The sequence below is a fragment of the Saxophila tyrrhenica genome, assembly GCF_035928015.1.
Source record: "Saxophila tyrrhenica strain CCFEE 5935 chromosome Unknown scaffold_21, whole genome shotgun sequence".
NCBI lineage: Eukaryota > Fungi > Ascomycota > Dothideomycetes > Mycosphaerellales > Extremaceae > Saxophila > Saxophila tyrrhenica.
Genome location: NW_027041753.1, coordinates 79,188 through 91,698, shown reverse-complemented (window position 1 = coordinate 91,698; position 12,511 = coordinate 79,188). Strand labels below are relative to the sequence as shown.

Below are 12,511 nucleotides of genomic sequence, written 5' to 3'. Positions count from 1 at the left end.
GCAGCTGCCTTTCAGCTCGAGATGAGGCTTCGGAGGACTCGAGGCCTGACATGTTGCCTTGTTTCTCCTCCGTTCGCCCATACGGTCCAGCTGTCGTCCATATGTGCACCAGTCGAGAGCATAGTGCTGCAAGTCACTCATAGATAGTGTTGGTCGGTGGAGAAGAGTTGAAAAGAGCTCGTGAAAGGGGGAGATGGGTCAGCCAAGCATTCCAGCCGCTAACTCGATTTCTGGAGACAACCTCCTCCTGCTACCAACTCCACCACACCACCTCTGTACTCCCACATACATCCCCATCAAGCCTCACAGCGTCGCTACGGTGTCTGTTAGGTCCTAGCGACCATCCCGCCGCCAGCTGCCTGCTCGCCAGAAGCTGTTCCATCGCTCCTTTCTCACTCCACCAGAGCGCGTGCCGACCGCGTTAGACCCACGTCCGAGGGCATCATCACCACACCAAGACCCCTCATCGCGCCGGCAGCAGCGCGCCTACCACCGCCACCTCTCCCAGCAAGCAATGGTGGGGAGACAGCACGAGTGAGGTGACGGCGACAGCAATGTCGCAGCCCAGCGGGGCAGTGGAGGATGGCGGGCGGAGCACTTCACCCAGCTCACTGAAGCGGAAACGCGAAGCACACAGACTACCCCCTTCTGACCTCCCCCAAAGCAGTGCTGCCAAGGCTGCCAACCTCACCAACGGCGCATCTTCACAAACCGCGTCGCGCCAAAACAACACCTCGTCAGACCCGCGACCACAACCTCACACGCAATACCGCTCACCAGACTCCGACGAGATGCAGACTTCGGACTCGGGAGATCTCCTCCGCGGCATTGGCTCGGCAAGCTCCCTCAACAGCACCGCTTCCTCAGTCTTCAGCCACAGTTCACAGGCTGTCGCACAAAACCGCAAAGCTTCACTTGCCAACGGCTTCACCCCGCTCACATCCCACTCCGAGTCTTCGCCTCGCAAAGGCAACAGCCCGGACTACGCGAAGAGCGGCGCCGCCACCTCTCACATGCCTACCACAGATATCACTCCCGACCCTCAAACCCGAACAACGCGTCCTCAGATGCTGCCGCCACCCGGCAAAGCGAAAGGGTACAAAGTGGTTTATGATCCAGAACTCGACGGCAAGCTCAGCAGGGAAGATCGGAAGCGCGCACAACCAAGGCGAAGAGAGTTTGGCACAGAGGTACGCTGCATATTTCATAATCACAATTTGCTGAGCTTGCGAAACATGATGATACACATAACATAAAAGACAGAAAAATGGATGTTTAAACCACTTTGTACCCTTTCGCTGACACCGGGTGTTGGACAGACATACCAACCGGATCCGCCACCAGATCCACGGCTCGCAATTCCTGGCTACATGTCAGGTTTGTGCCGATCGAAGAACGCTCCGAGTAAAGCAATTCTGAGGCCTGCGCCGTACGATGTTGCGCCTTGGAAGGTTGACAAGTACTCCGTTAATGGCGAAGCTACACAAGTGGTCGCGAGTGGATTCGATCCATTCCTTCCGGAGTCGACCATCAAGCTCAACTTTGGTACGTTTGGCAGCGTTGCGTCTGTGCAGAACAAGACGGACCCCGAGACGGGCAGCTTTCTCGGCATCGCTCTGATTAAGTATCGGGAGGTGTCAGAGGGTATGGCAGCGGAGAGCGCGAAGCGGGCGGAGCGCGAGTTCAATGGGCAGCGGATTGGTGTGCACACAGTCATTGTTGAGCTGGATCGCGAGGGACGCAAGTGCAAGCGCATGGTAGAGCAGGTGCTGAAGAAGACAAGAGAGCAGCGAGCGAAAGAGCGCAAGGCGAGCCATGTACCTCCGCCTCCACCTCCGATGGAATCACGGCGCAGCTCGACCGACACACCAGCACCACCCATGAACGCGCCAAAGGGACCCTCAGGCAAGGCGGTGAAGATCCCTGAAGGCCCAAAAGCAGTTGCACCACCTCCGAACCCTAGATCTGCAGCTGCGTCGCTCATTGAGACCGAGTTGATTCTTAGTAAGATCAAGCGGAAGCCGTACATCCACATCCCGCATGACTCGGTTCCAGTACTGGGCACGACCATTCCGCACTTGAAGAAGCGCCTAAAAGCCTACGACTGGCGCGAAGTCCGTCTGGACAGGACTGGATACTACATCGTCTTCGAGGACTCTAAGCGGGGTGAGGATGAGACTGAGCGATGTTTCGCCGAGTGCAACAAGGCTGCTTTGTTCACCTACAACATGGACATGGAGTGCCAGAAGTATGGCAATCCGAACTACGAGCGGAGCCCCAGTCCCGAGCGTGTCATGGCGGTCAAGCAGAAGAAGGAGCACTTTGAGCGACTGAAGCGTGAAGAGGCAGACGATTTGGAGATTGAAAAGAAGAACAGAGCTGAAAATATGGATTCTGTGCTGGGTGCGCTTGAACAGCTGAAGGTCGAGCTTCGCGACAGGATAATGAGCGACGTCAAGACCAGGATCGCCATACCCATCTTCCACGACAGTCTTGACCCGACGAGACATACTGCGAAGCGAAGGAAGCTCGGTTTACCAGATCCGTCAGACAATGAGAACAAAGCGCCAGGTCTTCTTTTCAACAAAGCCGGCGATACACCTCCCCACACTCCGAGATCTCGCTTTGGCCATCCGTCAAAGCCATTGCGACCGCATGATCCGAATTCGCAGCGCGGCAGGAAAGGTGACCGTGAGCGCGAGCGAGACAGAGGGCCTACGAACGCGTTTCTGGACGACAGGAGGCGGCGACCTGCGCCTAAGCCTTCGCATGCCAGGGGACTGCACTACCGCCTTCAGCAGATGTTTGCTGATGAGGAGGACTCCGACGACGAAAGGCATACATCGATTACGCGCGACACCGAAGACCAGGAAAGCAGGCCGCTCAGCCGAGCGAGCAGAACGTCCACGCCCTTCGAGTCTGAGTCTGTGTCAGAGACGCCAAAGCACAAGCGGCGGAAGATTGCAGACGAGGAGGAGGGGGAGAAGGAGACGTTCGACGCTTTCCAGAAGAGCATGCTTGGTCATCTTCTGCATAAGGAGCCGGAGGACCTCGCTACTCGGGAGCTGGAGATGGTGATTAGCAACCTACCGCGAGAGTCGCCCTACTGCGCTCGTGCGAAGACGGAGCTGTATATTCGCAAGCGGTCGAAGGCGGACGATGACCTGTTCCAAGTCAAGAGCGAGTCGAAGAAGAGCGTGGCTCAAGATGTTGTTGAAGATGTGGAGATGTTGGATCGAGAACACGACAGTACACCTGCACGAGATCTCGCTGTCAAGGCTGTGAAAGAGAAGGCCAAGAAGAAGCGAAAGACAAAGAAGGAGATCTTGGCTGAGCAGGAAGCGCTCAAGGCTGAGGCGAAGGAGGCCAAAGCTGCGAGCCAGCCTGTGGCTCCAGAGACGGTCGAGAAGATTGAAGAAAAGAAGCTGGAGTTGCGGGCCGTGGAGGAGGTTGAGCCGGAAGAGGACCACCTTCGCCTGACGCATGACAAGCCGCGGCGGACTGTTGAGGACGACCGAGATTTGATACTCGACATCGATGGATGGCAGCATGCAGTGAAGGATGACGAGGATCTCGCTTTCCTCCGCAGAGCTCTCGCAGAAGAAGCCGCATACGATCTTGGCGACGAGAAGGTCTGGGCGTGGAAGCAGAAGGAGATCAAGGCTCTCAATACTGGTGCTCGTGGTATGGTCCACACCGAAACCATCATCGAAGGCTACTACGTTCCCAATGCGACCGGCAGCGCCCGCACCGAAGGCGTAAAGAAGATCCTCAACGAAGAGAAGAGCAAATACCTCCCTCACCGCATCAAGGTCCAGAGAGCGCGCGAAGAGCGTCAAGCCTTGTTAAAGTCCGACCCAACTGCCGCAGCCGAAACAGTCAAGATCACTGCCGCAGAGAAGATGGCTTCCACGGCCACATCCCGAAGCAACCGTGTCAACAACCGCCGCCTCGTCAACGACATTGCCCTCCAAAAGCAATCTCTCGCCTCCGACGCTGACGTCGTCATCCGCTTCAACCAGCTCAAGAAGCGCAAGAAACTCGTCAAATTCGACCGCTCCGCCATCCACGGCTGGGGCCTCTACGCCGAGGAGAACATCGCCGTCAACGACCTCATCATCGAGTACGTGGGCGAAAAGGTGCGGCAGAAGGTCGCCGACATGCGCGAGCTGCGGTACGAGAAACAGGGCGTCGGCTCTTCGTACTTGTTCCGCATGATGGACGATGAGATTGTGGACGCGACGAAGAAGGGCGGGATCGCGCGCTTCATCAATCACAGCTGCAGTCCGAATTGCACGGCGAAGATTATTAAGGTAGAGGGCACGCCGAGGATTGTGATTTATGCGCTGAAGGATATTGGGAAGAGTGAGTCTACACATCCATCCTTTCAAAGGTGACATTTTACTGACGGTGAGATACAGACGAGGAGTTGACGTACGACTACAAATTCGAGCGCGAGATTGGCTCGACGGATCGGATCCCGTGCCTTTGCGGGAGTGCGAATTGCAAAGGCTTCCTCAACTAGAGAAGCCTGTGCATCTGGGAGGTACTGGTCGGTGTGTGTTTTTGGGCGGCAAAGAGCGTGCATTTACGTGGGGGCCTTCAACAACGGAATGTAAAGGGTATGGAAGCGGGGACTCGGCGGTCTTCTGCATATGTTGTTTTGGCACGTCTGGCCGAGGAGATGGCTGGACAGGGCGGGACGCTGTTGTATAGTTGTTAGAGTAGAGAAGACAGCCTCTTCGCCTGACGAAAGGAAATGGCTGTGGTTTTCTACTGTCACATGCATGATTCTCGCCCCTTGCAGATCATTTTAAGCGTCATTGGTGGACCCCGCAGCCGACAGTTTTGGGCTCTCGTACCTGAGCTGAGCTGCATGTGCACTTCACTTTACTCTTCAACACCTCTCACTACGACGATATATACCACACAACACACCACCCACCATGTCCACAGTCAAAGGCCTAGGCGAAGCAAAATCCTACGACGGTACCCCTCCCCCCTCCCCCCCGCACCCCGCCCTATCCCCCTCTAACCCCGAACTCCTACCACAGGCTCCCCTCTCCGCATCGGCATCATCCACGCCCGCTGGAACACCAAAATCATCTCCTCCCTCCTCGACGCCACCCTCTCCACCCTGAAATCCTCCGGCGTCAAACCCGAAAACATCGTCGTCCAGTCCGTCCCCGGATCCTACGAACTCCCGCTCGCCGCGCAGCGCATGTTCGCCGCTTCGCAGCATCAGAGTAGCGGGTTGCCTGGTGGGGGGTTGGTGAGCGCGGCAACGGATTTGCTTGGGGGGAGTACGACGGATTTGACCAAGACACCCGAAGCGCAGCAGGGACAGAAGCCAGCGGAGGTAGAAGGGGGCGGGGGGAGTACAGAGCCTTTCGACGCGATCATTGCTATCGGAGCGCTGATTAAGGGCGGCACGATGCATTTTGAGTACATCTCCGACGCGGTCAGTCATGGTTTGATGAAGGTGCAGATGGAGACGGGGTGTCCGGTGGTTTTTGGGCTGTTGACGCTTTTGACGGAGGAGCAGGGGCTGGAGAGGGCGGGGTTGAAGGAGGGGGGGCATAATCATGGGGAGGATTGGGGGGCGGCGGCGGTGGAGTTGGGGGTTAAGAGGAGGGGGTGGGGGGAGGGGAGGTTTGTTGAGTGAATATTAGTTTTGTCTCTGCTGTCTCTGCCGTATGGGTGACTTCAAGAGGTAAGTGGACATATGATTTTGTGGAACCTGCGGTGGGTGTTGCTGTTGTGTGTCGTGCCTTTCGTTCTTACTTCACGTGAAACGCGGTCAGTGCTTCGGTGAGGTCACGATGGACTTTTTACTCTGCACCTTCCTCATTCCTAACATGAAACATTCGCCAGCTTGAACGCATACCAGACAACTGATACACTATGGCGGCTGCGACGGCGGGCGAAGGCGGGAGGTCTGCAAAGAGAACGAAGTGGGTACAGCCTGACATCCCAACGTTGCCAGATGAGGACTGACCTCTTATCATAGACTCGACTTCGTTGACACAATCACCGTCCTCGTGGGAGCAAATGAAGCGCGGTTCATGTTGCATAAGAACGTTGTCTGCGCCACCTCAGACTTCTTTCGTGCCGCATGCGATGGCAACTGGAAGGAGGCTACCGACAAAGTGATCCGCGTGCCTGAAGCTGAGCCGAGTGTGTTCCAATTTTACCTTGCCTGGCTCTACACGGACCGGATTGACCTGGATCAAAACTTTGCGATCAAGGGGCAATATGACGCCGTGGAGCTCAGTCAGACCTACCTCTCATTATTGAATGCATACATCTTTGGTGACATTATCCAGGATGTCGCATTCCGCAATGCCCTTATTGACAAGATGCTGGTATTGTCAAAGCAGACGGATAAGTGGCCCCACCCTCGTGAGGCCGCGAAGCTCTGCCAGAGCGTTTCAATCGGTTCGAAGATGGTCAGGCTTCTCGCCGATGGCTATGCTTGCACCTTTTCAGCCGAGACCTTCAGCCGCGAGCTGCCAAACCTTCCTGCAGAACTCATCAAATTGATCGCGGCGCTGTCCAACGAGGAGAGGTACATGTCCAATGCTGAGCGGAGGCCTCTCGGTCGACTAAAGGGATTCTACCACGAGGCGGCAAAGCAAGGCAGAGCGTCCTCGACAAACACGACAGAAGGGCAGAGCGTACAGATCAGGACCACTGCTGGAGGAACATGATGGCTGCACACTGTGGAAAGCAGGCTTGACATTGCATGCATGTGGAGCGGAGAAACTTGATGCGGAGGAACATGAGGGACTGCACTTTCTGCTATGTGCGTAGTCTTCGCCACTCGTCCGGGGCACGGGCCAGACGAATCGACTGGAGGTCACGATGCCGTGGCACCGCTGAGGTTGTATCCGAGAACGATATCGGCTCCGCCGTAGTTGTGCTTCTGGGCTGGTCACATCATATCATTCTCGCCCGGCTTTGAGATATCTCAGCAATGCACACGTGAGCTTGTGAATGCAGAACTTTTTCATTCTCTGTGCCTTGACGTCACCTCACCTGTCACATGCACTTCTTCTCCCACCTTCGGATCTCGCTAGCGCTTCCACGACTTCACCACTTGCGCCAGCTTGACCTTCCCGCCACAGGGAACAACCACCTCAGTCTCTTCCCATCATGGCGACACCAGGCAACGAAGAGAGCAGCGTGGACGCAGAGAAGCCTGCGTAAGTAGCGACAGTTCCAATGGTATCTGTATTATGCTGACTCGTGCCAGGCTCGGTCGCGACAAGCTCCAGATCATACTCGTCGGCACTGAGGTCCAAGCCAGTTTTCGAGTGCCCCTAGAGACCTTCTTCACGACCTCAAAGTACTTCACTGCTCTATGCAGTGACCGCTGGAAGAGACCTGCGGATGAAGTACTTCGACTCCCGGACATCGAACCGAGGATCTTCAACGTGTATTGCGGCTGGCAGGAACATGAGCACATCGATCTGGCATACCTGAATCTTGGAAATACTGGCTTTCCGGACGCCACGGAGGCTAGATGCGATGTCCTCATCCGCGCCTACGCTCTCGGAGATATGGTGCTTGACGTCAATTTCCGCGATACTGTTGTTGATCGGGTCGCTTCGATGGTCTCGGGCGGTGGACGCATATCATCAGCAGCAAACGTCACCACACTCTACGACCTTGTGCCCCGACGCTCGAAACTGGCTCTACTCTTCGTTGTTGACTGGTCCCACCGTCGCTACGGTATGCGCATTTATCGTGACCACCTCTCCGACATGCCCCAGGACTTCGTTGTGGAGATCGCCATGTACTGTATTCGCCGCCAACACCTTCACCATCTTCCCCGGGGCCCAATCGACAATTGTCGCTATCACGAACACGAGAGTGTGGAGGCTGCGGCCTTGCTGGATACGTCTACCGCACTGGAAGTAGCAGCACAAAAGCGAGGCATAGCATGAGAGAATGTGAAGACTGACCTTGTCGGAGCGGGAATTGCAGAGGATCAGTCCGGACCGCAAGGAGGTGCATTGACAGGAAGGAAGTATGCAGTGGTTCATTTCTTATGGCTTGACGTCACCTTTTCACGTGCACGTCTTGCGTTTTGAGTTTCACTAGCGCTTCTGCAACGTCGCCTTTTTCGCCAGCTTAGGCTTGACCTTTGTCGCGACTTCACATTCTCTCGCGAGCTTGAAATTGTTTTCTGCGACCTCACACCTATTGATCGCATGACCTTCTTCGCTCTTCGGCGAGCGCAACCATCCAGCGAGCAAAGGTATGGCGACTTCGAGTAGCGAAGGCGGTGACCAGGAGACGGAGAAGCCTGCGTAAGAGTCAAGGTTCCCTCACGCCATGAAGAAGATGCTGATAGAAGATGCAGAACCGAGCAATAGATCATGGTGCTGGTCGGACCAGAACAGAGGAAGTTCATCGAGAAGGAAACTGAGCTCTGCGCAACGTCATCATTCTTCCGTAGCGCCTGTCAAGGAGGATGGAAAGAGTCTACCGAAAAGGTCATCCGCCTGCCGGAGGTGGATCTCGAGGTCTTTGAGATCTGTAGAGAGTGGCTTAAATACGGTTACGTATGTACACCGGCATCCCTCGACGACGAGTTGGAGGAACAGATGAACGACGCCGAAAGGGCAGCGTTTGACCCAGATCCCGCCTACGCCTATCTTGTCCGCGCCTACGCCTTTGGCAATATGATCTCTGATACGAAGTTCCGCGATCGTGTCACGAACGACGTGGCTTTCATTCATTACTACACAAATAAGTGGCCGCCTCTACGAAACAGTGCCGCGGCGCTCAGGACTTCATCGCTTGTTCCGCGACCTGTGGATCGACCGCGACTACGACGCTTCGTTCTCCGAATACGTGAATGTACTGCCGCCGGCGTTCGACGTGGAAATCGCAGTCCACTGCATCGACAACAAGGGAAAGTTCTCAGGACACAAACTCATCGTCAAGCTAAACACGTCACATTGTACCTACCACGAGCATCCGCCAGGTAGGGACGGCGAATGTGAAGACTGCTATGACAAACTCAGCACGAAGAGCTCGCAGCGTCAGATGTCACCTTGCCAGACCCTTCTCTCAGATTCGTGGTGGTCGAAGGACAGCGAGGCGCAGGATATGGGACTCTGAGCCGGAGCGGCAGTTCGAGAGACGCAGCGTCAGCTCCGGAGGAAACTCAACGCAAGTGCTGTTTCTGCATCAACTCACAGCGCGGTGGCAGAGAGACCTCCTTACCTAGTCTGCTTCTCCCGCATGCGCAAGCAGGGACCACTCTATTCAACTTAACTCCCTCTGTGATGTAAGTCTTCTTCACCTTTTCTTCCTGCGTCAGGGCTTGCATCCACTCATGTGAGACTCGTGTCCTGTGACTCCAGGCACCTGTGTTTGCTGAAAATTCACTTGCTGGTCTTACCAACTCCTTTCCTCTTTGTTCGCTTCTTCACCGTCCTCTCCATGTGCACCGACTAGATCACACCATAACTTTAGGGCGCTCACCATGGCGGACACCAGCGACAGACCAGCCAAGAAAGCAAAGTACATTCCTTCCTGTCACATGCCGTGAAGCACTCACTAACGAAATGCTCAGGCTACAATATATCACCGGCATAACCGTCCTCGTCGGTCCGGAAGAAGCTAGCTTCCACTTTACTAACCTTGAAGAGATTACTGCAAACCGCTCCTCCGCCTTCTTCAATGCCGCCTTCAGCGGGAACTGGAAAGAAGCCAGCACCAAGGTCGTTCACCTACCAGAAGTCACGCCAAAAACCTTCCGCGTTTACCACGAGTGGATATGCGCGGGCGGCGAACCCAGCTTCCGCCTCCTGCCTTATTGCTACAACTCATCAGCCTTGGATGCCATCGTCGACGCCTACATCCTAGGCGACATGCTCCTCGACACGGACTTCCGCAACGCGCTCGTCGATACAGCGCAGAAGCTCCTCGCGCACTGTATCAACCTACCACTCATCCGGCATGCCAAATCACTCTACGAAAACGTCCCGCGCCGCTGCAAGATGGGTGAGTTGTTTGCGGATTTCTGGATCATTGCTGGACCGTCGTTGCGGAATGCGTCGGAGGAGATGCCGATGGAGTTTGTGGGAGAGATTGCGAGGGCGTGTGTTAAGGAGATGAAGGCGACTTCGGAGAGCGGGAGGTCGGGCTTGAAGGCTGAAGGATTTTATAGAAGGGGGTATTATGATGAGAGGGAGAATGATGGGAATGAAGAGATGGATCTGGGAAGGGAAATTGAGCCAGGAAGTGAGGAGGAGGACGAAGAGGACGGCAACGATGAGGGAGAGGACGGCGCGGAGGATAGTGAGGAGAGCGATGAGGAGGACAGCAGTATGGACAGCGAGTGAAAGTGAGAAGCCGTTGCCGCCATCCACAGCGGGCTCGATGCATGAATACTGATGAGAATAACTCCATTTCCCGCAAGGAACACCTACCTTTGTCTTACGCCCAGCAAATGTGGTTATGCAAGTTAGATAGAATAACAGTCGAAGCAAGCTCTGCTGAGGTTTGGGGCTGATGGTTCCAAGTCCTTCCCGGAGTCTTGACTCTTTAACTCATCTTCCAACAACAACTCCCCCAAGAGCGGATATTTACGCTGGGCTTTTGCACCACCAGCATGTCCATCATGTCACTGATGAACAGCGATGTAGATGCCGTGACGGTTCATCGGCAAGGAGCTGGTCGATCGGATTGATGACATTCGATGACATCGATTTGTTGATGTTTACTGCGAACGCGTAGCACGCTGCACATCCATGTCAGTCTCATGTTCATCAGTCTCCTCCTTGATTCCCTCCCCATCCCTCTCTCTCTCAGTTGCGCTCTCGCTCCCGCTCAACTCCCAACATGGCCAGTCCTCCAGTCGAAGTTCACGAAATACTCATGCCAGTCGAGCCAGCTCCGGCAAAGAAACATGAAGCTACATTGGGCCAGAAAGAGTCTTGCGCCACAGATGGGCCACAGAACGAACTCGCCGCGGCGGGCCAGAACCTCAAAGGCAAGACCTCTTCAATCAAGAATATAGGCGAAGCACGCAACATCATCAAGCTCGAAGCTGCGATCGAGGCTATTGATACCGAAGACATTAATCTCACACCCAGCAAGTGCTTGCCCCGAGTTCCCGACCGAGATGGCCCGTTTCGCTCCTGCGTGTACCCAGGCGAGCCACGCACGAAGGGAGAGAAGGAAGCCCGCCTCGGTCAGGACATCAACTATGATGCCGACCAGGTGCGCGCCATGATCGCTCGCCTGATCAAATATGGCGAAGAGAAATGGACATTCGACTCCTTCCGAATGGCACTCGATCGCATTACATTGCTCAATTTCATCGAGGAGCGCGGGCCGGTAGGGAGCAAGCCTAAATGGCCCTACTAAGTGGCCTGGGAGTTCTTCCCCACACGCGAGGTGCTGGGCATTCCGCTACCACGAAAGGACACTTTGGGGAGTATGGCGCGAGAGAATAAGAGGAAGAGGGAGCCTTTGGAGGAAAGGGCGGCTAATGTGCTTGAGCGGACGGCGAAGCAGAGGAAGAGGAGAAGGAAGAGATGGAGAATCGAAGGACGTATCTGGAGGTCGATCCGGACCACCATCCCGAGGGCTTTGATGATGAGGCGGTCGAGCGGGAGATTGAGGGGACGTATACCGAGGATGACTTGAAAGACGTCGCGAAGGCGTGAGGTCACGGACAAGGCCAAATGCAATGCCCTCTTCGGGGGGCGTTGAAAGGAAGCGTGGGCTATACCTCGTGTGTAAGATACGATGTACGATGGGTATGCGCTGACAAGAACAGTGGTTTGGTGGTGTACCATCGTACAACAGCCGAAGGTAGGTCTGCTTTTGGTTTTATTTCCAGGCTGCTTCTCTGTGTGTCTGCTTTCGTTGGCTTAACAACTGTTACGTGTTCTTCATGCGCAGCCACCGCATCGCTATGCCATGCATGTAACAGCAACGTGAGCCCAGAGTCGGCGATACGTTGTGTATACGAGCAAGGCCTGCATGCGGCAGCATTCGGAAGGAGGTCTCTCGACAAAAATAATGACACCACCTGCCTATTCGGAGGATTTGAATGATCTACTCCAAAGTATTCGCAAAAGAGCCTCATCAACAATACGTCCGATGCTGCTTAGACAGGCCCGTGGGAGTCTTGAAGCAGTGGCAATAAGAATTCCGCTGACAAAACTTTCAGTCAAGACGCAAGGTCGCTGACAACTCGATCAAAGTAGGGTCGCCACGACACCACAACGACTATCCCAATCATCTTCGAACGACCGAGATTCGGATTTGACTGCATCGTGAGTTCTGTTTGGTGAGAGAAGACGAGGTCGCCGCCAATATTTCCTGCCACCTTCGTACCGTGACACGATGCCATCACCGCTCAACAACACGGTGACGATGGTGAGAATAGCACTGCTGCGCCGGAGGAGGCGCACTGGCATCACGTCCAGGAGAAGTATATAAGGGCAAGGCAAGTCTCGCTATTCTGTCCATCATCACATTC

General features: G+C 55.1%; 7 protein-coding genes across 7 annotated transcripts; all 7 read left to right on the top strand.

Moving 5' to 3' along the window:
* Positions 1-554: 554 nt before the first annotated feature.
* On the top strand, positions 555-4,525 carry SET1 (histone methyltransferase set1; the record flags this gene model as incomplete). Its single annotated transcript, XM_064807368.1, has 3 exons — positions 555-1,190; positions 1,320-4,365; positions 4,422-4,525. 3 exons carry the CDS (start codon positions 555-557, stop codon positions 4,523-4,525), a joined length of 3,786 nt encoding a protein of 1,261 aa, XP_064654382.1.
* Positions 4,526-4,946: 421 nt separating this feature from the next.
* RIB4 (lumazine synthase) lies at positions 4,947-5,665 on the top strand (the record flags this gene model as incomplete). Its single annotated transcript, XM_064807367.1, has 2 exons — positions 4,947-4,989; positions 5,055-5,665. The coding sequence occupies 2 exons, from the start codon at positions 4,947-4,949 to the stop codon at positions 5,663-5,665; spliced, it is 654 nt and encodes a 217-aa protein (XP_064654381.1).
* Positions 5,666-5,904: 239 nt separating this feature from the next.
* LTR77_010143 (uncharacterized protein) lies at positions 5,905-6,710 on the top strand (the record flags this gene model as incomplete). Its single annotated transcript, XM_064807366.1, has 2 exons — positions 5,905-5,954; positions 6,011-6,710. 2 exons carry the CDS (start codon positions 5,905-5,907, stop codon positions 6,708-6,710), a joined length of 750 nt encoding a protein of 249 aa, XP_064654380.1.
* Positions 6,711-7,155: 445 nt separating this feature from the next.
* Positions 7,156-7,949, top strand: LTR77_010142 (uncharacterized protein; the record flags this gene model as incomplete). Its single annotated transcript, XM_064807365.1, has 2 exons — positions 7,156-7,205; positions 7,256-7,949. The coding sequence occupies 2 exons, from the start codon at positions 7,156-7,158 to the stop codon at positions 7,947-7,949; spliced, it is 744 nt and encodes a 247-aa protein (XP_064654379.1).
* A 435-nt stretch (positions 7,950-8,384) lies between these two features.
* On the top strand, positions 8,385-9,132 carry LTR77_010141 (uncharacterized protein; the record flags this gene model as incomplete). The annotated part of the gene is made up of 2 exons (XM_064807364.1): positions 8,385-8,707; positions 8,763-9,132. The coding sequence occupies 2 exons, from the start codon at positions 8,385-8,387 to the stop codon at positions 9,130-9,132; spliced, it is 693 nt and encodes a 230-aa protein (XP_064654378.1).
* Positions 9,133-9,499: 367 nt separating this feature from the next.
* On the top strand, positions 9,500-10,361 carry LTR77_010140 (uncharacterized protein; the record flags this gene model as incomplete). The annotated part of the gene is made up of 2 exons (XM_064807363.1): positions 9,500-9,537; positions 9,590-10,361. 2 exons carry the CDS (start codon positions 9,500-9,502, stop codon positions 10,359-10,361), a joined length of 810 nt encoding a protein of 269 aa, XP_064654377.1.
* A 499-nt stretch (positions 10,362-10,860) lies between these two features.
* On the top strand, positions 10,861-11,388 carry LTR77_010139 (uncharacterized protein; the record flags this gene model as incomplete). The annotated part of the gene is made up of 2 exons (XM_064807362.1): positions 10,861-11,163; positions 11,242-11,388. The coding sequence occupies 2 exons, from the start codon at positions 10,861-10,863 to the stop codon at positions 11,386-11,388; spliced, it is 450 nt and encodes a 149-aa protein (XP_064654376.1).
* Positions 11,389-12,511: the final 1,123 nt, after the last annotated feature.